We start from the raw sequence: 26,756 nt of genomic DNA, 5'->3' as shown, positions 1-26,756 counted from the left end.
CTTATCCTGTGCACAGCCATCTATCCTTTTACCTAGTACAGAATCAAAGAAATAACTGCAGAGGCAGCTCTAGTATGACCTGGTCCATGTCCTTGAGTTCCCCCCTCCCCTCCCCAACCCCGCTATCCTGAAGATATTGGCTCCTTGACAGGATATGATTCCACAGGCACAGGGTACCTTCCATTGCTTCACCCAATCACCACTTCTGTGTGAATCTTGACAGTTAGTGTGGCCGGAGATTTTTACAATGGCGGGGCAAGCATCACAACTGAATCCTATCCTATCCTCATATAACATCCACAAATACATCCTGGACAGACATGAGGAATGGGAACCCTGGATGATTTCTCCCCCCTCCCGAACCTCGGAGTGCTAACACTGCCTGGATGTGATCAACTAATTCAACCCAGACTGGAGGTCAAAGCAGGGAACCCTCCTGGCCTGTCGAGTTCAGCTACTTAATGCATAGATTTGCTGAGCCATTTGGGTTGCTCAAAATCAATTTAAAAGAGATATAAATATAGTGCACCCTGAAGGAATTACAAAATGCAAGTAATTAAATATTAAGACGTGCATTTATATAGTGCCTTTCATGGCCATCAGACGTCTCAAAGCACTTTACAGCCAATTAAGTAATTTTGGAGTGTAGTCAATGTTGTAATGTAGGAAACACAGAGGCAATTTGTGCACAGCAACTCCCACAAACAGCAATGTGATAATGACCAGATAATCTGTTTTTGTTTTGTTGATTGAGGGATAAATATTGGCCAGGACACCGGGTAACTCCACTGCTCTTCTTCAAAATGGTGCGATGGGATCTTTTACATCCACCTGAGAGGGCAGACAGGGCCTTATCTGCAAGACCTCCAACAGTGCAGCAGCCCCTAAGCACTGCACTGGAGTGTCAGCCTAACTTTTTGTGCTCAAGTCCCAGTAGCAGGATTGGAACCCTCAATCTTCTGACTCAGAGGCAAGTGTGCTACTCACTTAGCCACAGCTGACATCTGTGTGCAAATTGCGTGCAAATACTTTTATGCTTTTTCATAAAATGAAGCTTACTCTCAGTTTTATGTTGGCAGTTACCTGATAATTTAAATCTTTCAAATTTATATGTTCTTCTAACAACTTACTGTACGAAATTGTGGTTGATCCATTTTGGTTGCTAGCAGTCTTAGTCACACACACACACACACACACACACACACATACTCATACTCACAAAGATGGGCTGGGACATTATATTAATAAGCCCTTTCACACTTCACTCCAAATGAATTTGAAAAGCAACATCAGATGTTGGAAATTCGGACTTTTTATTTACGGGTAAGTTATGTCTTACACTGAACCCTAAAGACATCCATTACAATATTAAGTCTGAACAATATCTCAATATTTTCCAAAAAATTATCAATACTGTACACAGACAGTTGAACTGTTACAATAATTTAGTTAAAAATGCTTTCTCCCTAGTTAATGCAAGAAACACCAATAATTAAAATACAGTACATGATTAACCTCACAACTTCATTACAGTGGATTCTTCGTCTTTTTATTCCTCATAATTATGAGTGATGTTGGGGTACAGTAGCTATATACATGCACTAAAGTGCTATGGACCCAATGGCATGCAAGTCAAGTATTGTACCATCATACAGCTAACGTATTAAGACTGTCTGTATCTCTCCTTTTTTTTGCCTTTTACTCTAGCAAAAAAAAAATTAAAACTCTATTCAATATAATTTTTTTTTCTTGTCCCTAAACCTGTACGATGCAGCTCGCTTTGGTCGAGTTGCACCATGGACTCTTTGTATCAATTTATAACTAATGCTTCAATCAATAAGAAGCACTTTTACAAACTCGCACTGGCACCAATAGTAGAATAAAATTAATGCTTTATAAAATAATATTATTAGGACTATATTACATGGAAAACAATACAGTGCAATGTAAAAGAAAGGCAGCCCAAGTTACTGAGAGATCACTCCAACCCCATCAACTTCTCAGGATTCTGATTCATTTCTCTTCTTCCCTTGCTGCATAGACTTACTTGTTACAGGCAAATACCTGGACACCATAACCGTCATACTGAGGCGTGCAACGCTGTATGGTGATACTGAGGAAACTACTGTAAGCAATGAATTACAAGACTTTGTTGATATAATAGTTACAAATTTTATTGTAGATAATACTTAACATTTTTTTTTTTTGCATTTATTGGAATTTTTTGCTTGAAGAAGAATTCCTCCCACTTGACTTGACCTGATGCCCCCACGCAACCTTCAGGGATGGCAGGGCAATCTGAGCTGTCGACATCTCCACAGCCACTGCTGCTCCGTGATCAGCCAACAGAAGTTGCAACTTTGACAGGACGGGACCAACCATGTCGATTCCCATCTCTCCCCCCTTCCTCACCAGTGGACCACAAGGTCCTGTGGCTGATGGTCTGGTCCATAGAAAACAGACAAACTCATCCCAACTGCGGTTGCAGGTCTGATTAACAAGCCTCCCTGGGAACATAAACCGGTGTCCTCCATTTTAATAAGGAGCTCAACGCTATTACCGCAAGGCTTCCAGCTGTCCTGCACTGAATACAAATCACATGGTTTAAGAATTTAACTTGGTCCCTGCCTGTAGGCAGCAGTGGAAAAATAAATCCTCACTGCACAGCCCAAATGGTGGAAGAACAGAGAGGGGAGCCTTCACAGTCTATACTGTGTACATTTCAAATTGCTTTGTCTACTCTCCATAATGGCTAAATAAAAATAACAGAGACTCCTAAACAACTGTTCTACAAGCAAAGAAATCTCCATCTTTACAGCCATGTGTGCTAGCTGGTCTCAGGTTGGAGTACAGACATAGTGTTATAGGTTTGGTACACAACAGTTACTTCTCCATTCCTGATCTGTCGAATCCTTCGCAATTCCAACTGCGGACTAGGTTTGGCCAATTTGTTGAGCTGCTGTGACTGTGAATGGCAGTGTTTCTTGTCTTATTCACCTGTGGATCACGCAGACTTGTGCTCTGGGTCATGGTCTGGCACTGTTGCGGGCGGTTCACTGCTTCTGGGTTGTTCGGCGCAAGCTAAATCCCCAGAGGACGAAGACCGGGAGGCAGAGGGGGAGCGTGAAGCCCATCGCGATGGTGGACGTTGGTTGGCAGGTCTGGCGGGGCGTGAGAAGCAGGGTTCGAGTGGTGGAGCTACTGAGGACCAAGGTAACTCCTTTCAAGCAGAAAATAGAAGGAAAAAGGGAAGATTAGAACATTGCAATGGAAGAAAAACAATCAGATCCTATCAATCGGGTCTATCATCAGCTCAACTCAGCCTTCACTATTTCTTTCACTTCAATGAATTCTTGCTGCAGTTTTATAGAGATCACGTGTTAAGAGCACCATAGTTACCACTGGTCATTACTCCTGTTCTAGACTGTTCTCCACAGATATAAATGAGTTAATGACGTCAACAATGCCAGTCGATTAAACAAATGATTGAAAGAAACATGAAGTATTGTGTGATCAGGAGTACATTTCAAACTCATGGAGTATCTGTGCTCAGCCAGCCTTGTTCAATAATAACTGCTCACTTAATCTCACTCATTGGAAGCAGCCCAATTCTTACAACAATGCCAGTGTAATAGATCATATACATTTCTACGCGCAATGAATCCATTCCTTGCCAAGATTTTTCACAGAATCGAGTTTCAGGATCCCACATGACAAATCGTTCCCAGTATCCAATAACTGAATGGTTTTTAACTAGGGCTGAAGCACAGTGGATTTATTTTTTAAGCTCATGAAATTTGACAGCCATAATATTCGATTGCTCTTTACCCTGAAAGCTGACTGATGGAAAAATATCCTGGACAGAGGGCAGTTGAATTTGATTCAGGTTCCCGGGTAAGACCTGCGTGTGAAGCATCATGTAACTGAACAGCGAGCAGGGAATGGAGGGCTAGATAAATAGCAGAGGTCTTCTTGAAAAATCTTTGCTGGAAAGTATGGGTGTGTGGAAGTCATGGTCTCCACAGCAGAACCATATCCCAACACTCACTCTCCGGGCTCAAACATGAAGGCTAGCCATTTGGGAAAGATGGCTGTTCATTAGACTATATTTCAGCCAAAGTCAGCACCTTCACGGGAAGTGGAGCGACAAAGTCCAAATACTGGCACATGGCAGCTAGAGACATGTGGAAGCTGGAAAGTATCCTGCCGGTTGACATAATGATTTTGTTATTTATGTTTGGCAATGGGTGAGCATTTTCTTCGGAGCCCCTGAAGCTCCGTGAAGTCAAGGTGGTTCGAAGCACTTCATAGGAACATGCTACAATCTGTGTAGAACACCTCTAGGAAGTATTTTGGGCCTTTCCAACTTAGTGGAACCTTAGGGTTGTCCATGAAACAATAAACTCTGTGCAAAAGGTACACCCCTATCCATGGGTTTCGTTGCTTGGATCATAAGTGAACTTTTTGCAATACATCTCACATTTCTACTATGAAAGTACTGAAAACTGGAAGTAATCCTATAATGTAAAGTTTAAGGGGCAGCATTTTGACGCACCCATGATGTAGAAAGATGTGTGTTTGCATCCATGCCTCCCCACAGAGTAGGTTCCCTATCTCAGTTATGTCATCAATAGGAAGCACTGAGTGCAATCCAGGTACAGGTTGAATCTCCCTTATCCAGAACCACCCCTCGTCCAGACCATTCCCGGCCACCGGGTGGCGCATGCGCAGAACTCCGACATGAACAAATTGAAGTCCTTCCTCGCGGCCGACTCCCGCAATCGCTGGTCTGAGCCCGTGATCCACTACTTCCCCCCCCCATGATCTCCCTGACGCACGCCCAGCCCCAAGCCAGCCAGCCCCAGTATCCTCTTGCTCAATACCCATACCATCCAATTTAACTTGACCACCCCTCGCCCAGAAAAATCCATTATCCAGAACAGGCCAAGTCCTGAAGGTTCTGCATAAGGGAGGATCAACCTGTAGTTCCTAAACAGCGAGGGGAGGGTGAGGGAACACTGTAGAGCTACTTATCTAGGGCATCATCACCACACTCCCAGTGGCTGGCTGGACAGTGCCATCTGCGGAAGTCTGAGATCTACTTTGTCCTCTAGCCAAGGGAAGGTGAATACGACAGGAAGACTTCAGGGGGAGTAAAAAGGGAAACTACAATAAAATGAAAAACAAAAACCTGAACTATAGTCTCAACCTGTTCTGTGTTGTTAGTGTAGGGTCAGAGTACAAGACTGACAAAGAGTTAACCTTCGACCCATTCTTGTTATAGCAACTGAGTGCGTAGCATTCAGTCCGACCAACACTAAACAGGCTCAGGGAACCTGGAGACTAATAGGCTGCAAGATCAATTTGGGGTGTTTAAAATCAGGCACAGGCCATTTTCAAAGGTTGGAAAATTCTGAGGCTTAAACGAGAAAAGGTGCCACTTACACTCAAATAATTGAAAAAATACAAAAGGGTGGATGCAGTTGACTCCAAGTAGATACACACATGCACCTGATTCATAGGTAATCCAGATTAAAATCTATTATATATTAAAATAAAAGAGTGGGTTCCAACATTGCATTTCAAATTGCATTAAAAATGCCATTGTCTCTCTATAGGTAAATCCATTTTAAAATGTCAACATTTGCATGCGGTACCTGGCATGGTGCTGTGCTAGGGCATTTATACGTTAAATATGTCACATAACGCTATGTTGAAACGTAGGAGCTGATACTGTAATTTGAAAGTTGCGAGCCTTCATGCTGTTCCACATCCTGGTCTCTGGGTGGCTCTACCAGTATTTCAGTCCCACATTGACTCTGACGAGTATTATTTCCAAAGTGGAATATTGGAATGAAGGTAATGGATGTAAGCTAAGAAAACGAACCAACTTCCAGTCCATTTGTTTCCTTCCCCAACCTTTGAAAATGACCTGTTCCTTATTTGAAATTTCCCGTATTGATCTTATACTTGAGCAGTCTGCAGCTTCCTTGCATTCTGCATTAATGACCCAAACCGACATCCACCCTGAACAATTCTTCAGACTTGCCCCCACACTATGCTGTGACCTGTCGCACATTTTCATTGCCCCATTTATTCATTCCTTCTAATTCTGGCCTCCTGTGTATCCCTGGTTTTAATCGTTCCACCATCGGTGGCCGTGCCTTCAGCTGCCTGGGCCCTAAGCTCTGAAATTCCTTCCCTAACCTCTCCACCTCTCCTTTCTTTTCTCCTTTAAGACGCTCATTAAAACTTACCTTTTTCCCTCTTCCACCCTCCCCCTCTCCTTCCCTCCCACCCCCTCTCCATCCCTCCCTCTCCCTCCCCTTTCCTCCTTCCCTCCCTCCCCTTCCCTCCTTCCCTCCCTCTCTCTCTCCCTCTACCCTGCACTGACCGAGAATGGGTGTATTCCCTGTTTGTCCAGTGAATTGTGTCTCGAATTGTCCTTATCGATGTATGTTTTCCGAAAAAAACTGAGCCTGATGACTTGATGGGCTCACAATTGCCTTTTTAAATGATGTGTCTTCTGGTAGTGTGAATTTTATACTTCATTATTGTACCAAATATATATAGGGATTTGGTCATCTGCCCTAATATCTCCTTTTGTGACTCGGTGTCAAATTTTGTTTTATAACGCTCCTGTGAAGCGCCTTGGGACATTTCACTGCGTTAAAGACGCTATATAAATACAAGTTATTGTTAGTGGCAGCTCTCGCACCCCCTTGATGGTGATTGGGTGTGTGGCCCTGGCCAGTGGAACCTTCTCCAAGGAGCAGGAGTACACATCCTGAATGTTTTACATACTTGTTTTGGGCCCTGGTGTTTGATAATGTCCAATTGGGTGCCCCGAGTCCTTTAATTCCCAATTCTCACTCCTGTTGATTTGGCTTTTTGCAGATGCAGCCCACATTTCACCCCCCTCCTTTCCGAGTTGCCGCCCCCATATTCTGCTCTGCTACAATGAAAATCCAGACCTTGGGCTCAAGCGGGAGGAAAGAGAAACTTCATCCAAACCTCCCTCTGGGTCTGAGGGAGGGAAGGGAAGCTCAACACAATGCCCCCGCCCCGCTGAGCCAAGATTTCAGCCCTGCCTGAGGGAAGAGGGACTCACTGGAGCCCTCCCCTCCTCACTGAGATAGTCTCCGTGTCTCTCTCCTCCATCACATCCTTCTCCCCATCATTCTCCCCCCTTTCCCATCTTCCTCCTCTCCCCACTCCCCATCTCCTCCTTCATTCCCTCTCTTCTCCTCCTTTTCACCCACCCCCCTTTCCTCCTCTGCATACAGGGTGGAGTTATCCGCCGACCTACTTGACCTGAATACTGAATTTGGACTTGGCTCCCCAGGTGCCTGTCGCAGGAATCAACTTGTACAGTAGTAAAACCAATTCCCATTTATTCCTACTGTACAACATTCCTGGCAGAAGCATCATAATTCTTCCCTGTAAATTCCCTAAGCCAAGCGTAAAATATTCCTAGATTGCCTGGCTTAAACTGTTCAAAACATTAGATATAGTTCGTCTGCTGTCTGGTTTCAACGAGAGCCAGCAGAAATCCAAACTCTTTTGTGTCAAATCGAGGTTTTTATTCAGACTGAATAACTGAATGGGCGATTAAGGAGCTACATTACAAAAAATGGCTACTTCTATCCATAAATACAAAAAAAATAACATTTACAATTAATCCTGACCAAACAGTTCTAGACAAGCTGGGTAAAATATTTTTAAAGGGATTTAAAAGAAAGAAACTCTTCCATTTATATAGTGCCTTTCATGACCACTGGATGCCCCAAAGCGCTTTACAGTTGAAATACTTTTGAAGTGTAGTCACTGTTGTAATGTGGGAAACACGCCAGCCAATATGCGTACAGCAAACTCCCACAAACAGTAATGACCAGATAATCTGTCTTTGTTATGTTGATTGAGGGATATATACTGGCCAGGACACTGGGGATTACTCCCTTGCTCTTCTTCGAAATAGCACCATGGGATCTTTTACATCCACCTGAGAGAGCAGACCGGGGCCTTGGTTTAACGTCCGATCTGAAAGATGGCACCTCCGACACTGCAGCACTCCCTCAGCACTGCATTGGAGTATCAGCCTAGATTTTTGTGCTCAAGTCGCTGGAGTGGGACTTGAACCCACAGCCTTCTGACTCAGAAGCGAGGGTGCTACCCACTGATATACGCAAAGATTGTTCGCCAGACCCTGCAGGGAACTTCCGCAGTTGCATGGGACTGTCTCTTGCTGCTCTTTTGAGGGTTTACTATTACTTTGGGTGTTTGAGGTTTGCAAAGGAAAGTATTTAACATCTAATTTTAGTTTTCAGTAGGCGCAGCTAAAACGTGTTGCAGGTACTTAACACCTGACCAGCAGGCCAGCCAATCGAACAGAAGAAGTAAAGATTGTGATACTCTGGTGTGAACTGCAATTCAAAACCATTGAAACACCTGACATGGTAATGGGGAGAACAGGGCAACTATTTACTCTGAGTAATGTTGTTGTGCAATAGGTCTCTGCAGAGAAGGAGTCAGGAGGAAGGACACGCTATATAAGGCCCCATGACCCCCCTCGCTCAAGCACCTCGTGCAGCAGGTAAGGGAAGAAGTTGCAGACAGGGTGAATGCAGTGTCTGGGACCCGCAAAAGCTGCAGAAAGAGCAGGAAATATATGTCAGACCTCAGTAAATCTGCTGAGCAAGACAACAATATTTTCCTGCACGAAAAACACCTGCCCCAAGTGCGCAGACAAACAGTTTCTAACAGATGAATCCTTCCATGCTTGAAGATCCTAACAGTATGGTACCTGGATGAGTGCTGCCAAAATAGACCCAGGGGGAAAAGAATGCTTTGCTAGAATGGATGGCATCAAAGTATGCAAAGTTATTGTTACAATTAAGAATGCATCCAGCAACCTATGTCCACCCCAATAATTCTAAAAGGAGCTTTACACAAGCAAAATTCATTCTCATTAAGTAGCGCACTGTATGGGCCTGAAACTGTACAGCTCCAGCGCATAATCATGGCTCTATGTATTTTCAATATCTCTATAATATTCTTTGCTTGCAGGACAAATTGGCATATAATCGACAAGAACAGACATATACTGGTCCCAAGCAACTTAATGTTGACTCCTTTTGAAGAGGCCAGTACAGAAATCATTGGCTTGGAAATCATCAACGCAATGGGGAAGGCAAAACTGGAGGCCTCACCTGACCTCAGAGCCCGTAGCACCGTGTTCATGTCACGCTATGTGCCCCGACTAAGTGACTGTCACACATTCATGCACTCATCCGCAGTAGCACCATACAGCAGCAGAACTGAATTCTCCTCCGCAAACCCACCCTAAATCCTGCGGGATAGTGGTGGAAATGGTGGGAAAATGAGGCAGTGAGGCATACCGTCTCCACCCCCATTCTGACCTGTACTTTCCTCCCCAAGCCCCCACTCGGATTGCAGCTAGCCACCCCTTCCTCCACTGGTTACATATAAAGGCCAATAGGGGCCTGGCCTCCTACATAAGAATTAGGAACAGGAGTAGACCATCTAGCCCCTCGAGCCTGCTCCGCCATTCAATAAGATCATGGCTGATCTGGCCGTGGACTCAGCTCCACTTACCCGCCTGCTCCCCGTAACCCTTAATTCCCTTATTGGTTAAAAATCTATCTATCTGTGATTTGAATACATTCAATAAGCTAGCCTCAACTGCTTCCTTGGGCAGAGAATTCCACAGATTCACAACCCTCTGGGAGAAGAAATTCCTTCTCAACTCGGTTTTAAATTGGCTCCCCCGTATTTTGAGGCTGTGCCCCCTAGTTCTAGTCTCCCCGACCAGTAGAAACAACCTCTCTGCCTCTATCTTGTCTATCCCTTTCATTATTTTAAATGTTTCTATAAGATCACCCCGCATCCTTCTGAACTCCAACGAGTAAAGACCCAGTCTACTCAATCTATCATCATAAGGTAACCCCCTCATCTCCGGAATCAGCCTAGTGAATTGTCTCTGTACCCCTCCAAAGCTAGTATATCCTTCCTTAAGTAAGGTGACCAAAACTGCACGCAGTACTCCAGGTGCGGCCTCACCAATACCCTATACAGTTGCAGCAGGACCTCCCTGCTTTTGTACTCCATCCCTCTCGCAATGAAGGCCAACATTCCATTCGCCTTCCTGATTACCTGCTGCACCTGCAAACTAACTTTTTGGGATTCATGCACAAGGACCCCCAGTAATTCCTATTGCATTTCTCTCCTGCCTATCCCTGCTATTGCTGGTCCCCCCGTGACCACCTAGCAGAAGGTAGCGACAGGCCTGGGGTAGCGGAGTAATGGCCCCAAGTTGCAGTAATGGAGGGTGAGGCCTTCACAGATGCCTCCAATTTGGCCTCTACTCACTTACCCACATCGGCTTCGGCCTCAGGAGACTGAAAGGCTGCTCCTCCTGTCATCTTCAGGGCTCTTCTGCCCTTTTAAGGTCCCATTTGTAACGTTCCCCACTGCAGCACCACCAGAGTTTCCTCAGAGGGTCTTTTCTTGGCTATGGGACTCCGGCTGGGAGCCCATCCAAGGGTAATGAATCTTAACCCAGGAAGACAAGTCGAGGTTATGGCGGTGGCAGTGAGGATGGTTTTCTACGTCATGTTCAACAGGTTTCCCACACGATTCCCAACATCTGCAGATTTCTGCCTCCCATCAGATTTGTGTATTTTTCTGCACTTGTTGCATACTAATAAAAATACATTTTCTATATCTATAACACTGTTTCCCTTTGAGCAGCTGAAAGTAGGATGGGGGGAGGGCTCTGTGGGAGTGTGCCAATATTTACAGAGGACCCCTGACAATACGTTTACACTTGCAGAGGTCCCTGATTATGCCCGACACGAGATTCCAAAAACAAGTGCTCTACTCGGAGCTCCGACACAGTAAGCGAGCCCCAGGTGGGCAGAGGAAACGCTTCATGGACAGCCTCAAAGCCTCCTTGAAAAAATGTAACATCCCCACCAGCACCTGGGAATCCCTGGCCCAAGACTGCCCAACGTGTAGGAAGAGCATCCAGGAAGGCGCTGAACACCTCGACTCTCTTCGCCGAGAGCAAGCTGAAGCCAAACATCGACAACAGAAGCAGCGTGTAACAACCCAGGCCCCCCCACCCGCCCGTTCCTTCAACCACTGTCTGCCCCACCTGTGACAGAGACTGTAGGTCCCGCATTGGACTCTTCAGTCACCCTGAGAACTCATTTCTATTGTGGAAGCAAGTCATCCTCGACTCCGAGGGACTGTCCATGATGATGATGATCCCTGATCATGTGTTAATATTTGCAGGGGGGCGCCCCCAAAAAGAAAAGTTTGTAAGGTAACAGTTCTGATGTTAAGTCACATTGTGGATGGTCGCAATGCAGCAACTCGCCAAGGCTTCTTCGACAGCACCTCCCAAACCCAAGACTTCCACGATCTAGAAGGACAAGGGCAGCAGGTGCATAGGAACACAATCACCTCCAAATTCTCCTCCAAGTCAGACTCAGTTGGAACTTGCGCTTTGTAAGCTAGAATTTCTGGATCTTGAGAACCATAACCAGCGGAACCTAAAGGGATCCAGCTGGGAGCTGCTCAAACAAAAAAGCCCCAAAACTTTCAGAAATATCATTTCTTGTGGAGTCAGAAGGAATAGCAGTGTTTCTCATGGCTACAGAAAGCAATAGTGGAATACTGCCAGCCTGGTCTCACTCCCCTCCCGATCGCCTCACCGCCCCCTCCTGATCGCTCCCCACTACACCCCCCCGACCCCACCCCCCGCCCAACCCCCGCCCAACCCCTACCAGGCAAGCCATAGCACCGACTGAAAGTGGTTAGCTTCCAAGTGACCTGTGACAGGGTGTCGATGTCCTGGTCCCCCATGATGTTCAGATGATCAAAGTCTCACCATGACACCAGTCAGCATGTCTGTTGTCCACACCTTCTGGTCCGAGGCCACCAAATGAGATTTTACTCACAGAAGCAAGCTTGTAGAGAATCACTTCAATGCCTGGCCAAAACACGACAATTAGATGAGATATAACAGCTAATCTTGGAGTATAGTATCATTGTCCTTCACTTGTTCCTGGTGTCAGGACTGAGGTTTTATCTTGGGGATCTAGCTTAGCATTTATGGCTGAATGATTAAGGTGTACTTATGACTCATAATCAGCACAGTACATATCAGATTAGTTTAGTCAATCTAGGATTTACCTAATAATATTCTGCTTGACTCTCAGTATCAGTATCAAATAAATTTTATTAAAAATTACAATTGAAATATCTTCCTCTTTCAGGTAAATGCTATTTAGATAGGAAGGTTATAATTTGGCAAAATCATTGGATGGCAGAGATGTAATGATACAAGGTTGAAGATGATTAAAACACACTACTAGTGTTCAGCTCATTATGGATTTTAACATGAATTCTTAATGATTTTGGTACTGATATATTTAATTTTGGTTCACCAAATTAAGCTTACCCTAGAGTAGCTCAGCCAGTTGGAGGCTGGCTTAACAGACTGATTTATATTCTGTTCCCTTTTATCCTGCTGTTAAAATCCATTTTGCCTCACTCATATTGTTGTGTTGCATATTTAGCTTCCCATCCACAGTGTCTCTTGAATTGGTGAAGGGATGAGGGAGATAAGCGCCTTGACCCATTAGTGTTTTGCCACTTTGCCCTATGACAGCATTAGATGTAGTTAAGAACTCCATCCACAATGTGACTTAACATCAGCCTCAGGACTGTACTTTAAAAACTTTTCACATGCATCCTGACTTGGACATGAATCTCCATTCCTTCTACGTCACTGAGTCAAAATCCTGGACCTCCCTACAGTTTATGTGAGCACCTTCACCACACAGACTGCAGAGTTTCAAGAAAACGGCCCACCTTCTCCGGGCAACTGGGCAATAAATGTTGGCCTTGCTATCAATCCCAAAAATGAATATTAAAACAAACTCCAGCCTAATCGCTCATCCTCCTCCTGTCAGCCTCACTTATTGGGGGTAATTTTGACTTTGTGTAATAGAGTAAAATGTTGATTCAGCCACTCATTATTTATTTATTTTGTATTTATGAGATGTGGGCGTCGCTAGCAAGGCCAGCATTTATTGCCCATCACTAACTGTCCTTGAGAAGGTGGTGGTGAGCCGCCTTCTTGAATACAACTGAGTAGCAGAGGGCAGGTAAGAGTCAACTACATTGCTGTAGGTCTGGAGCCACACAAAGGCCAGACCGGGTAAGAACAGCAGATTTCCTTCCTTAAAGGACATTAGTGAACCAGATGGGTTTTTACAATTATCATGGTTGCCATTACTGATACTAGCTTTTTATTCCAGATTTATTTAATTAAATTTAAAATCACCAGCTGCTGTGGTGGGATTTGAACCCATCTCTAACAGATCATTAGTCCAGACCTCTGGATATTAGTCCAGTAACATAACCACTATGCTGCCATTTTCTTTAGATCTCCTTATGTTCCTGGGACAGCCTGCAGTGGTGAATTTAATGGAAAGGAAAATGGTTGATTCGTCATCGCTGTTTTACACGATCGCCCCAAAGGCAAAATTACCCCCATTGAAACCCAAACTAATCACATATCCCTCTACCTTAACACTTTTCTCCCTTACTCCTACGTGTCCCGTAGTGCGAACCTCGGCTGTTCAAATCAAAATTAAATTGCTAGGCCAAAAGAGACCAGATAGCAATTCAGTGAAACATCAGGGAGCGTGTGGATATGGACCTCGAGTGATTGGTTCATACCATTAAATCAGCACAAAATATAAAATATTAAAAATGTAATAAAAACATAAAATGCTGGAAACACACTGCAGGCAAATCAGCATGTGTGAAGAACAGAACAAAATATAAAAGGTGTTGTCATCGCCAGCAGATAGCAACTGCCATTGTGTAAGGGTCAACTTCGGGCAAGATAAACAGTGGAGCGCGTAGAGGGACCATCAACCTGTCTGCCTCTCATAAGAGCACTGAATATTTTTAAAGGATTAGGTGGATCTAACTCTTCCAATGTCTGAGCTGTGCCAAATTCACATTTTTCTAAAATAAATCCAAATTGGTGTAGGCTAGACTATTCTGGATTCAAACGTAATCTGCTAAATTGTTGGCCAAAATCAGTGGGTCAAAGTTCAAATGTAAACCAGTGATTAAGATCCTTAATTTGCACTTGAAACAGTCCTTTATCAAAGTGACATTAATTTAATATCGTCATTGAAAACGTGAATTTTGGAATAGATTGCAATCTGGCTAGGCCGGAGGGCATCACACAGTAACACTGGTGTAAATAGATTCTGCAGCTGTGCTGTAATCAGAGACACAGGCCCATTATTACTTAATACCCACTCTTTTCATTTTCAATGCAATGTGATACGCTGAACTTTGCTTTACAAACGCTCTCCAGTAAAAGGCAAAGTGGCACTGCCTTTGTACAAAAGTGTTTCGGTAAACTTTTTGAAGAACTATGTAAGATTTTTGTCATACCATCCCATGTTATGGAACGATGAGATCCAATTTAAGTAGCGTCTTCTGTCGTGTGTTTGCAAGGTAATGAAATACGTTTTTATGATGTTGTTATCCCTTTAAGGTTGCAGAATTACAATCACAAAAATTAAAAATATTTATTATTACATCCTAAATAATCGCGATGTTCGGACACATTTGTTCGACACTTTGCTTGTAAAGCAAAACAACTGCAGATTATCTATCAGAATGAATGGAAATATGAACCCAATAGTGAAAAAGGGTACAATTCCTGCCTCTTGCTCTGTTGAAACTCTCGATAATGTGCTATTCATTTAAAAAGGGGCTCTGTTAAGGTCTTGGCAGTGATACTGGATTATAGGAATTTATTATTGCTTTTTATTACTTACTCAGAGCTTCTGAATTGAAAAATGTAATGCCCCCTTTTTTAACTAGCTTGTAAACAGTGCTGGTAGATGTCACAGAAAATGAGTGGTCAAATATGCTGTGACATAATTAGAGACCTTTAGAATCACTTCTTATCGTTTGCCAACGATAATTTCTTACATTTTTGTGGGTTATTAGTAAAAAAACGATTTTTGACTAGTTTTTATCCTGAAAAATACCCCAATTCTGCTCCATGTGGATCCTGATAGGCACACATGACATACTGGTGATGTCATCACATACACGCAATTTACACCTCGTCCAGGCTAACATCCCCAGCATTGAAGCACTGACCATACTCGATCAGCTCCGCTGGGCAGGCCACAAAGTTCACTTGCCAGACACGAGACTCCCAAAGCAAGCGCTCTACTTGGAACTCCTTCACGGCAAATGAGCGGAAACGCTGCAAGGACACCCTCAAAGCCTCCCTGATAAAGTGCGACATCCCCACTGACACTTGGGAGTCCCTGGCCAAAGATCGCCCCAAGTGGAGGACGTGCATCCGAGAGGGCGCTGAGCACCTCGAGTCAGGCATCGGAAAGAGCGTGTGGCAAACCAGTTCCATCCACCCTTTCCCTCAATGACTATCTGTCCCACCATGACAGAGTCTGTGGCTCTCGTATTGGACTGTTCAGCCACCAAAGAACTCACTTCAGGAGTGGAAGCAAGTCTTCCTTGATTCCGAGGGACTGCCTATAATGATGATGATGATAATGACATCACCGGCATGATGTGTGCGCTTCCTGGGACTGATGTTAAGTGCCCTATTCTGGAGGTAAAGCCAGCTTAGGTCAGCCCACTTGTTCATATTGCTAGTCAAATTGCTTAACGCCTGTCTCACAAGCTGCTTTCTCACTGATAACACTGGGCTAAAGCAACCGAAAGCAGAGGGTAAAGGTCACCATCAGCTGACGTGTGACCAATGGATCAGTGCATGAGGTGTACAGAATAGTAGGGGATCTGAAGGTATTCCAGGATGATCCTAGAGTAGTGAGCAACAAGGTTAATTGCATTTATGTAGCACCTTTAAAGTAGCATAACATCCCAAGATGTTTCACCAGGAGGGTTATCAAGAAAAATCTGACACTGAGCAATATAAGGAGAAATTGGGATCGATGACCAAAACCTTGGTCAAAGAGGTAGGTTTTAAGGAATGTCTTAAAGGAGGGGAGGGAGGTAGAGAGGCGGAGAGGTTTAAGGAGGGAATTCCAGGGCCTCAGGCCCAGGCAGCTGAAGGCACGGCCACCAATGGTGGAATAATTAAAATTGGGGGATGTGTCATCATCATCATAGGCAATCACTCGAAACGAGGATGACTTGCTTCCACGCCAAAAAGGGATGAGTTCACAGGTGTTTCAAACTACATGTTGAAGGGTGGAAGATGCCTGTGCATGGATTTTTTTAACGTGTGGTGGCCGTTGCACACCAGCCACCACACGGGCTTGACAGAGCTAGGTCTTGGTCCAGTGGCAAGGGTTAACCAGGACGACTGGAGACTAGCTCTGCCACACGGACCTAGTGCGCATACACATATCACAGTGTAAGAGGCCAGAATTAGAGGAGCAGAGAGATCGCGGCGAGATGTAAAGCTGGAGGAGATTACAGAGATAGGGAGGGGCAAGGCCATGGCGGGATTTGAAAACAAGGATGCCAATTAAAAAACTGAGGCAATGCTGGATCGGGAGGCAATGTAGGTCAGCGAGTTTTGGGAGAGGAGAGCAGGGTCCGATAGTGTTTGTTCTGGTCCAGACAGATCTGATTGAACTAGTTGTGCACCATATACCTTCCAAGTCTGTACCCCATGGATATAAGGGAGTGAAAATTGGGAGGAGGGGGGGGGGGGGGGTTGGGCTTACTAGGAGGAATGACCAGGATGGGAGAGAGTCAGGGTTTTACTGGGGACAAGGGCATCAAAGGCGGAGACGAGGGAGCGATTGAGCAGATTGACAGATGCAGGATTATTGTGGTGACAGCAGGGCCAAAGGCTGGGCAGTTGGGAGTCTGAAAGTGCCGACGTAAGTGACTTGGGGGAAGTGTTTTTACCAGAACACAGAAGGAAGTGGGTTGGAAGACGGATGTGTGTGGTGAGGGAGATAAGATAGTGATCAGATATTGTCTTGTTTGTGAGTGAGACGATGGTAATAGAGTGGCCTTGTAAGATAGCCAGTATAGTCAGTTTTATGATGTCGGCAAATGTGGCATCCAGTTTGCATACTGCAAGTTCCCACAAACAGCAGAGGGAAAAATGACCAGCTAATCTGTTGTAACAACCATGTCCGAACATTCACATGTCTCTCCTGCTCCTACTCGTCTCTTAACTTGGATTATAGAGTCTGCGAGAGAACTGGTCAGCAGTGCGATAATTTTATTGCCAACAATCAATAAATAATTTCAACATCCTTAAGCCTGAAATGAATATTGCTATGAAGCTGCAGGTTATAACTTCATATCATAAAGAACACCTGCAGCAGCTGAATGGCCAGTTTTCAAGATCCTAAGTCGCAATTTAGTCATAGCCCAAAGGACAATGTGCAACTTATCTGTCTAGTTGTTAAGTCTCTTTGCAGTTTATACTTTCCTCGGGAACAACTGCTTTACCCATATGATTTAGCACAATCTGCAAACTTATGACACTCTGTATTTAATGCCGATATAGAAATAATTTATTACTACTAGCCTGCGTATGCTAAATAATAATAATTAATGCTCGTTAATTTCTTGGCCACTGGGAATTTTTTTTTAACGTGAACTAAAAAGGAAATGCTGCAAGGCATATGGAGAGGGCCAAAGAAAAAGAAAGAAAGACTTGGATTTATATAGCGCCTTTCATGACCACCGGACGTCTCAAAGTGCTTTATAGCCAATGAAGTAATTTTGGAGTGTAGTCACTACTGTAATGTGGGAAACAGTAAAAGGGAAGACATGCAGGAAAGCAGAGAGGTAGTCAGAAAGAACGACAAAAGAGTCGGCCAGAAGGAGAATCACAATTACGAAGACAAAATTTAAAAAAAAATTAACATGTTGAAAACACACATCAGGTCAGTCAGGACAAATAAAGAGAAATGACAGATTATGACAGCTAGCAGATAAACAGGCATTTTAGTTCAGGTTGGAAACAGAAAGAAAAAGCAGAGAGTAATGCAAAGAAAAAACAGATGGACTAATCGCAGAGAGGGAGCTGATGTGTTAATGACCTACAAACTGTTAAATTAAAGATTATTTGTGCTTCAAGATTGAAAACGAGCTATAACTGGCGCAGGACATGGATTTGCGTATACAAACAGCCTTCTGACTATTTCTGGGAGGAATGCTGGGTACCAGGTGTCCGAGAGGTGGTGCTGTTTCCATCCATTTGTAACTGCTGGACGTAAACTGGGTGGGCGGCCGCTGAAAACTCCAATTTTTAATAAGTGTTGTAGATTCATAGAATCATGGAAGTTTACAGCACGGAAGGAGGCCATTTCAGCCCATCGTGTTCATGCCGGCCAACAAGTGGTTATCGAACCTAATCCCACTTTCCAGCTCTAGGTCCGTAACCCTGCAGGTTACGGCACTTCAGATATTGGCAGAGTGCTTCTTTTTTTAAACAAAATTTACAATGTTTACTCAATGAATGAGGAAATGACTCTCTAATTAATTAATCTGTTTAGACCATTATGCCCGAGAAGCTAATGGTCGATACAAGTCTAATGGTTGGACTGAATGGCCTGTTTCTGTGCCATATGTCCGATGTAATCCTTTGTAATGCAGTAACATTAAAGAAGATGGATGGGAGGGGAAGGACCAAAGAGGATTCAGGAACCACATACGTTTTATAACTTTCTTATCTGAAAATCATTGTGGAAGCTGATTAAGAAAAATACTTTTTAAATGACTTGTACTATAGGGATTGTTTATAAAATCTAAAACTAATAAAAGAACAAAAAGAGATCCAGATTGAGAGAGGTTCGTTCTGCCCACTTTATCCAGAGTCCATGTATGATTACTGTATCAAAGACTTCCCTCCCACTCGCTTCCTTGATCCGCTACTTTAGGGAATGCTAATTTCCTTCCCCAGCCTTCAATGAAAAAATTACAATGTAATCTTTCTGGTCTGTCAAAATCGCTCCATGTATAATAAACAGAGAATCCTCAATGATGTTTCAGACGTTGATTTTAAATAATGAGGGAGCCCTGGGCTTCATTGAGAAATAAAACCACTATCGTCCCTCTCTGTCTATGACTTTGGCCGCATTGTGATAATGTAGAGAACAACTTATGAATAAACATCAACGTGTGCTTCACAAGGGTGCACGGCTTAGTGGGGTTTAAGGAGAGTCTCAAAGGAGAACATAAGAACAAAAGAACATAAGAAATAGGAGCGGGAGTCGAGCCTGCTACACCATTCAATAAGATCATGTCTGACCTGATCTTGGCCTTAACTCCACTTTCCTGCCTGCTCCCATAACCCTTGACTCCCTTAACATTCAAAGAGAGAGAGGGAGGAAAGAGAGGGAGAGGGATTTAGGGAAGGAATTCCAGAGAGAGGGACCTAAACGTACCTTTCCTCTCCAATGTCCTTGAACGTGTTCTCGCCTCCAAAATCCGTGCCCATCTATCTCGGAACTCCAGGTTTGAATCTCTCCAATCAGGTTTTCGCCCCTGCTGCAGTACCAAAAAGGCTCTTATCAAAGTCACAAATTACATCCTATGTGACTGTGACAGAGGTAAGTTATCTCTCCTCGTCCTTCCAGACCAGGCTGCAGCCTTTGACCATTCCATCCATCACCAACGCTTCTTCATCGTCGTCCAGCTGGGTGGGACTGCACTCGCCTTTTCTATTCTTTACCTATCTAATCGTAGCCAGAGAATCACCTGCAATGGTTTCTCTTCCCATTCTCGCAACGTTACCTCTGGTGTCCCCAAGGATCTATCCTTAGCCCTCTCCCATTTCTCATCTACATGTTGCCCCTCGGCGACATCATCTGGAAACACAGCGTCAGTTTCCACATGTACGCCGATGACACCCAGCTCTACCTCACCACCACTGCTCTCGACCCCTCCACGGTCTCTAAATTGTCAGACTGCTTGTCCGACATCCAGTTCTGCATGAGCAGAAATTTCCTCCAACTAAATATTGGGAAAACAGAAGCCAATGTCTTCAGTCCCCACCACAAACTCTATTCCCTGACCACCAACTCCATCCCTCTCCCTAACATCTGTCGGAGGCTGAACTCGACTGTTTGCAACCTTGATGTCATATTTCACCCTGAAATGAGCTTCCGACCACATATCCACAGCTTAACTAAGACCACCTATTTCCTCCTCCATAACACTGCCCAACTCTACCCCTGCCTCAGCTCATCTGCTGCTGAAACTCTCATCCATGACTTTGCCACCTCTAGACTCTCTCCCTAAACCTCTCTGCCTTGTTTTCCTCCTTTAAGACGCTTCTTAAAACCTACCTCTTTGTCCAAGCCTGCCTTAATTTCTCTTTATGTGGCTCAAGGTCAAACTTTGTTTTATAATACTCCTGTGTTGCGCCTTGGGATGTTTTACTACATTAAAGGCGCTATATAAATACAAATTGTTCTTGTTGCTGCTGTTGTAGTTGATAGTTGTAGTATCGCCTGCAAATTTCAACATCACTTCCTCGAGCTCTATATCTGAATCATTGATGCACACAGTAGCAGGAGCAGTGCCAGAACAGATCCCTGTTATCCACTTCCACTCGAAGAAATTGCCCGATTTTGTATTTCCTCCTTTTCACCAGTTTCCAATGCAATTTGCCGTCCTTCCACTAATCCATACCCCTTAATCTTCTCCAGCACTTTCCTGTGTGGGATCGAATTCAATTCCATATCTTGCCATGGTGGGATTTGCACTCACGAACGACACTCTGTGTTTCTATTCCAGTGCCGTAATCACTAGGCCACCATTCCCTGCCTCATAGACAGTTTTTGAATGTTCTGCAATACCAATAGCCGCTGAGCTTAACTTGATAGCATTTTCTAAGTAACAGTAAGCATAGAGGCAAAAAGAGAGAGGGAGAGATTCTATGAGATCAATCTCCATTAAAATGAGCTGTCTGTTGGGTGCAGCACTGACTCTCATTTAAGTTGCCGAACAGCCAGAATACAATGCAACCATGTAGTATGTATTCCAAACTGAGTTCTGACGAAGGATCACAGACTGAAACATTAGCTCTGTTTCTCTCTCCACAAATGCTGCCTGACCTGCTGAGTATTTCCAGCATTTTCTGTTTTTATATTATATATGTGGTGAGTATTGTTCAATCCCTGCAGTGCCCCCTTCACACCCAACAACATGGTTCCACTTTTATCCATCTCAATAACAAGCGATGTTGAGCGAACCCTGCTGGGATTTGAATCCAGGGCCTATTTAGCCCTGGGGCTGATAGTTAGCCGACCGAGCTGCCTAAACTCACAGCTACTGTGCACACATAAAAGAAGAATGAACTTGTGTTTATACGGAGCTTTTCACCTCAATCCAAAATGCTTCAAAAACAATGGAGTCATTTTGAAACGGAGTCACTATTGTAATGTTGGCAAATCCGGATCTAATTTGCACACATGAAAACATGTGGATGTTTTATGTCCACTTTAGCAGGTAGACGTAGTCTCCCATTTATGTCTCATCTGAAAGATGGCACCTCTGGCAATACAGCACTCCCTCTGTACTGCACTGAAATGTCAGTCTAGTTTATTGGCTCAAGTGCACCCAAATTTCAGAATATATATTTCAGCCACCCGAGCTCCATCACTACTCGGACATCACCAGCCTTATCTCGGAGTGGCATATCTTGGAGATCTAATAATGTGATATCAAGCTTCAAATGTATAAGCATCATTTACAAACAGAACTTTGTCTATTGGCTATCATATCACACTGCCCTTCAGTCAGTTCCTCAGCTGGAGCAGTTTACTTCCATAAAGGATTTGTTATGATTGTGTTCTGCTCTGAAGTGAAGAGTGACTGAGCACTGTTTCCGCTTTTTGTGCAGTGAAAGGAATAGATGCAGTACACATGAGCTAGAAACACGATGTTCCCAACATTGGCCCAACAACGAACATCAACCCTTGAATCTCAGTGGTCCTAAATTCCAAATCAGTCCTGGGGTGGCGGGGGGGGGGGAGGAAATGTGGTAGATCTACCGTCAGGAGAGCCAGAATGCAATTGGTGGAATGCAGTTCTGCTGGAATTCCCTTCCCCGCCTTTGCACTCCCGATCTCCCAGCTGCGGGGAAGGAAGCGTGATTCTTCTGCTTGCCGCCTTGCCACAACAAGGAAACATATCTCGGGAGAGTCCCCAGGCTCTCCTGGGAATTTCGCCCATTCCAGTCTCGGAGGAACTGATGCCAGCTGAGAGCTGGGGTGAGTCCGCACGAGGCACCAGTAAAAGCTCCAGAGGCCATTGATTACCCTGAGTCCAAGGCCATTCCCAAGCCTCTTCTCAGCTATCGGAGCGGCATGATGCCACTGGTCCATCCTTGCAGACATGGGTCGCCCGTCTCCATTATTTGGAACAGGGTCGGGGATTCCTGGATTTGGGAGACTTAGGGCTCGCTCTGCCACACTTGCGCCGATGAAGTGGGCCCATTGGAATTTTGGGGCCTAGGAAATCATCTTATATTGCATCAGTGTTGCCTTTCCACGCCCCATATTCTATCCTTAGGTCTTAAGTACATTTAATACATGTTGACTTAAGAGAAACCTCATGCTTTGACTTAAATGCTCTAGTTTTAGTACAGAGACTGGTCAAACACACTTCATTGAAGACAAAGTATTGGCCACCAAAGAGTTAGTGAGGAGACGCTATTGCCATCTATATGGACTGGATCCAGTTCCAGAGATTAACTGATTGTGCTGTAATCCCCGGTACCACCTAGCCTTTCCCTTCACCCCAACTTCCGTCAATGCCACTCAAATCTCATTCTCCTGAAATTGTATAACTCAGAATGTTTGGCAATGATAAACGTGATCAAAGAACATTCGATCCAGTTTCAACGCAGTAACACAGGTAACTCTTTCTTAAACTAAAACCAAGAATCTCTCAGCCAGTATTTATTAAACGGATAGTTCAAACGGCACTAAGGTTGGAAACAAAGAACTTACAGCAGTGAGGCAGGCAGGGTTAGAGTCCCCAGGGAGTGGTTAGTAAGAGAGTTTGGCTCTGGGCAGAACAGACAGGAGAAAAAAAATAAGACAAGATAAAGAGCAAAGTTACACATTGAAACAGTTGTTATTAAACAGGGGCAATAGGATCAGGTTTCTGAAGGCTGTAGGTAGTACTGCATTGCAGGACGCTCTCCAAATAGGTCTATCACAGATGAACAGGCAGATACTCGTACAACATGTCAGGGCTTATGATTTATTGTTTTACTAAAATAGTTGTTGAGATTATTTGACCATTTAAAGTTTAAAGTTTAATTTGTCGGTTTTAGTGCCCCTTTAATAAGGGAGCATTTGATTTACAGGTTCAATTAAAATAGTTGTAAACTTTCCCCACTGACTCAGTTACAGAATGGGAACTTTCCAACACGAGCAACCTATTGTAGCTCATTTGTAATTCTATTGTGGCATGTGCTAATTGTTCACTAACCGAAAATCGATTGACATCGGGTTTGACCAAAGTGTCTCCGATTTACTGTATTAGATGCAATGAGGTTTTGCAAATTTTCGGTAGACCTTGGGAGCAAAAGAGAACTGAAGATCTCAACATCCGCTGACTGTGCACATGCCCAGCAGCACAGACCTCCTATAGATGTCAGCAGTAGTTCTTAAAGGCTAACAACCCCTTCACCAGCCATTGAGTTAATACAAAACCTCATGCCCATTTACCCACAAGTACTGTAAACCCACAGATTATATACAAACGTTTAGAAATCAAAAAGAAACAGCTGAAAAATATAAATTTGATGTAAGATTACATATATATATATATAAATAGTTTAGACCTCGCAAATATAGCAAGGTATACAATTTCAAAGCTTTTTGTGTCTTCATTGCTGATGAAAATATAATCAATTTAAAATGCTTCAGTTCTGAGAGCAATGGCTGCCCACTGTAGTCAGCTGGGGACTCGTTCCTGTTTCTGGAATGCTGCTCATGTGCAGGCTTCTTCCTGAGATCATGCACATTATAGTAAACTGGCTTATTCACGTTGAAAACCCATGTCTAGGGCACATATGAACGCAATTCCTCTCTTCTTGCGGGAGAAGCTGGCACATAACAGTAAGGAGACAACCAGCAATGGTTTTATGAAAAGGAAATCATGTTTGACAAATTTGCTGGAGTTCTTTGAGGATGTAACGAGCAGGGTGGATAAGGGGGAACCAGGAGATGTCATGTATTTGGATTTCCAGAAAGCATTCGATAAGGTGCCACATAAAAGGTTACTGCACAAGATAAGAGTTCACGGGGTTGGGGGTAATATAATAGTGTGGATAGAGGATTGGCTAATTAACAGAAACCAGAGAGTTGGGATAAATGGGTCATGTTAAGGTTGGCAAACTGTAACTAGTAACTATTTACAATTTATGTTAATGACTTGAATGAAGGGGCCGAGTGTAATATAGGCAAATTTGTTGATAGGTGGGAAAGCAAGTTGTGAGGAGGACGCAAAGAATCTACAAAGGGATATAGATAGGATAAGTGAGTGGGCAAAAATTTGGCAGATGGGAGTATAATGTGGGAAAATGTGAGGTTATCTTGGTAGGGAAAATAAAAAAGCAAATTAGTATTTAAATAGGAAGAGATTACAAAATGCTGCGGTACAAAGGGATCTGGGGGTCGTTGTACATGAAACACAAATAGTATGCAGGTACAGCAAGTAATTAGGAAGGCAAATGGAATGTTGCCTTTATTGCAAGGGGGATGGAGTATAAAAGTAGGGAAGTCCTGCTACAACTGTACAGGATGTTGGTGAGGTCACACCTGGAGTACTGCGTACAGTTTTGGTCTCCTTATTTAAGGAAGGATATACTTGCATCGGAGGCTGTTCAGAGAAGGTTCACTCGGTTGATTCCTGAGATGAAGGGGTTGTCAAATGAAGAAAGGTTGTGTAGATTGGGCCTATACACATTGGAGTTTAGAAGACTGAAAGGTGATCTCATTGAAATATATAAGATTCTGAGGGGGATTGACAGGGTAGATGCAGAGAGGATGTTTCCCCTCGTGGGGGAATCCAGAATGAGTGGGGCATAGTTTCAGAATAAGGGGTCGCACATTTAAAACGGAAATTAGGAGAAATTTCTTCTCGCAGAGGGTCGTGAATCTTTGGAATTCTCTACCTCAGAGAGCTGTGGAAGCTGGGTCATTGAATATATTCAAGGCTGAGATAGACAGACTTTTGAACGATAAGGGAGTCATGGTTTATGGGGAGCAAGCGGAGAAGTGTTGAATGGCGGAGCAGGCTCGAGGGGCCAAATGGCCTGCTCCTGCTCCTATTTCTTATGGTCTTATGTTCAAAGGAGGAGGGCACGCTTCACAGCAGCATTGACCCCTGTGGAAAAGATCACCATTGACATCATAGGAAGACACACAGCAGTCAGCATTGGAGATGATGAGGGTCAGACCTAGCACAGCAGAGAGTGTGTCGGCATCTTACTTGGAATTTACAACACAGAGACAGGAAATTCGGCTCAACAGGTCCATGGCGGTGTTTATACTCCACACGAACCTACCCCCACCCCTCTTCATCTAACTCTATCAGCATATCCTTCTATTCCTTTCTCCCCATGTGCTTATCGAGTTCCCCCTTAAATGCATCAATGCTATTTGCCTCAACTACTCTTTGTGGTAGCCACTCTCTGGGTGAAGAAGTTTCTAACCACTCTCTGGGTGAAGAAGTTTCTGAATTCCTTATTGGATTTTGTTAGTGACTAACTTAGAAAGTCCCTAGTTCTGGTCTTGTCTAATGCGGTCATTAGTGCCAGACAGAGAGTCATGAGGCTAACCCTGGTGACCTGGGATCGGTGGGCTTGGACCTATTTACCAAGCTGGTGCTTGGCAGGGTAAGAGCTGCATTGGCATTTTGACGGTGATTCCATTTAAATATTTTTTATTTTAAAATAGCTGCTCCTTTCTCCCCCAAAGTGAATTCCTGACATCTTCATTGTTCTTCAGTTGGGAGGGTGGAGCTTCTCAGCACACAGACTCACAGATCTGATCTGACTTGCCTGAAAGTTTCTATAAATGTAGCAAATGGATACACCCACCCACGCCAGGTTCTCCCCGCTCCCATCCCTCACGGACCAACCAGACTGGACTGCCGGTTGTAGGGATCCCGAGTTCCAAATACCAGACAGGATGGGGTTTCCAGCCAGGAGTCTAATAACTGCAGTCAAGATTGGAGCTTGAACTGGAATTTCCAGGGAGGAGCATGCTGATATCATTTTCACCTGAACGGGAAGGCATCAGAGTAAGTGGCTATATTAGCACCAATAACACAATATACTGTATATTAGAACTGTTTATTTTCTAAAAATGTTGAAACCTAACATAAAGTTTAGGCCAGTGAAAGGGTTAGTAGCTTTCCAAATATACTTTTTGGAACATAAAATAAAATTGAAAATATTGCTGGTATTGTAGTTCTGTTTATAAAATCAACATAAATTGTTGCATTAATTGCAGTGAGCGCTGTTTCAGCTCACAGGTTGTTTATGACAATTACTACCCTTATAGTTGTGCACTGAGTTGCGCTGTAGGTTCACTCTGGACTCTGGTCCAATGTCCCCAGTTGTTTCAGTGTTTCTAACTCCAGACCTTTTAGATTAGATCGTGTGGCCGTGCAACAAAGATGGCCGTGCGATGAAACCTCGT

The 26,756-nt window shown here is 44.0% G+C and overlaps 1 protein-coding gene across 2 annotated transcripts in view; it reads right to left on the bottom strand.

Annotated features, from left to right (window-relative positions):
• Positions 1–1,294: 1,294 nt before the first annotated feature.
• LOC139277476 (microtubule cross-linking factor 1) overlaps positions 1,295–26,756 on the bottom strand; it is a 354,944-nt gene continuing 329,482 nt past the window's right edge. Inside the window, exons 14-15 of one of the 2 annotated variants that reach the window (XM_070895978.1) lie at positions 26,153–26,335; positions 1,295–3,220 (exon numbers count right to left, since the gene is read on the bottom strand). In XM_070895978.1, the coding sequence (XP_070752079.1) occupies positions 3,005–3,220; positions 26,153–26,335 (399 nt within the window). In that variant the 3' untranslated portion in view covers positions 1,295–3,004. The remainder of the gene's footprint in view (positions 3,221–26,152; positions 26,336–26,756) is intronic. The other variant, XM_070895987.1, reaches the window with a different exon arrangement.

The sequence above is a fragment of the Pristiophorus japonicus genome, chromosome 1 (assembly GCF_044704955.1).
Source record: "Pristiophorus japonicus isolate sPriJap1 chromosome 1, sPriJap1.hap1, whole genome shotgun sequence".
In the NCBI taxonomy this organism is placed as follows: Eukaryota; Metazoa; Chordata; class Chondrichthyes; family Pristiophoridae; genus Pristiophorus; species Pristiophorus japonicus.
The sequence above is the reverse complement of the archived record's forward strand: the minus strand, read 5'-3'. Positions and strand labels throughout refer to the sequence as shown.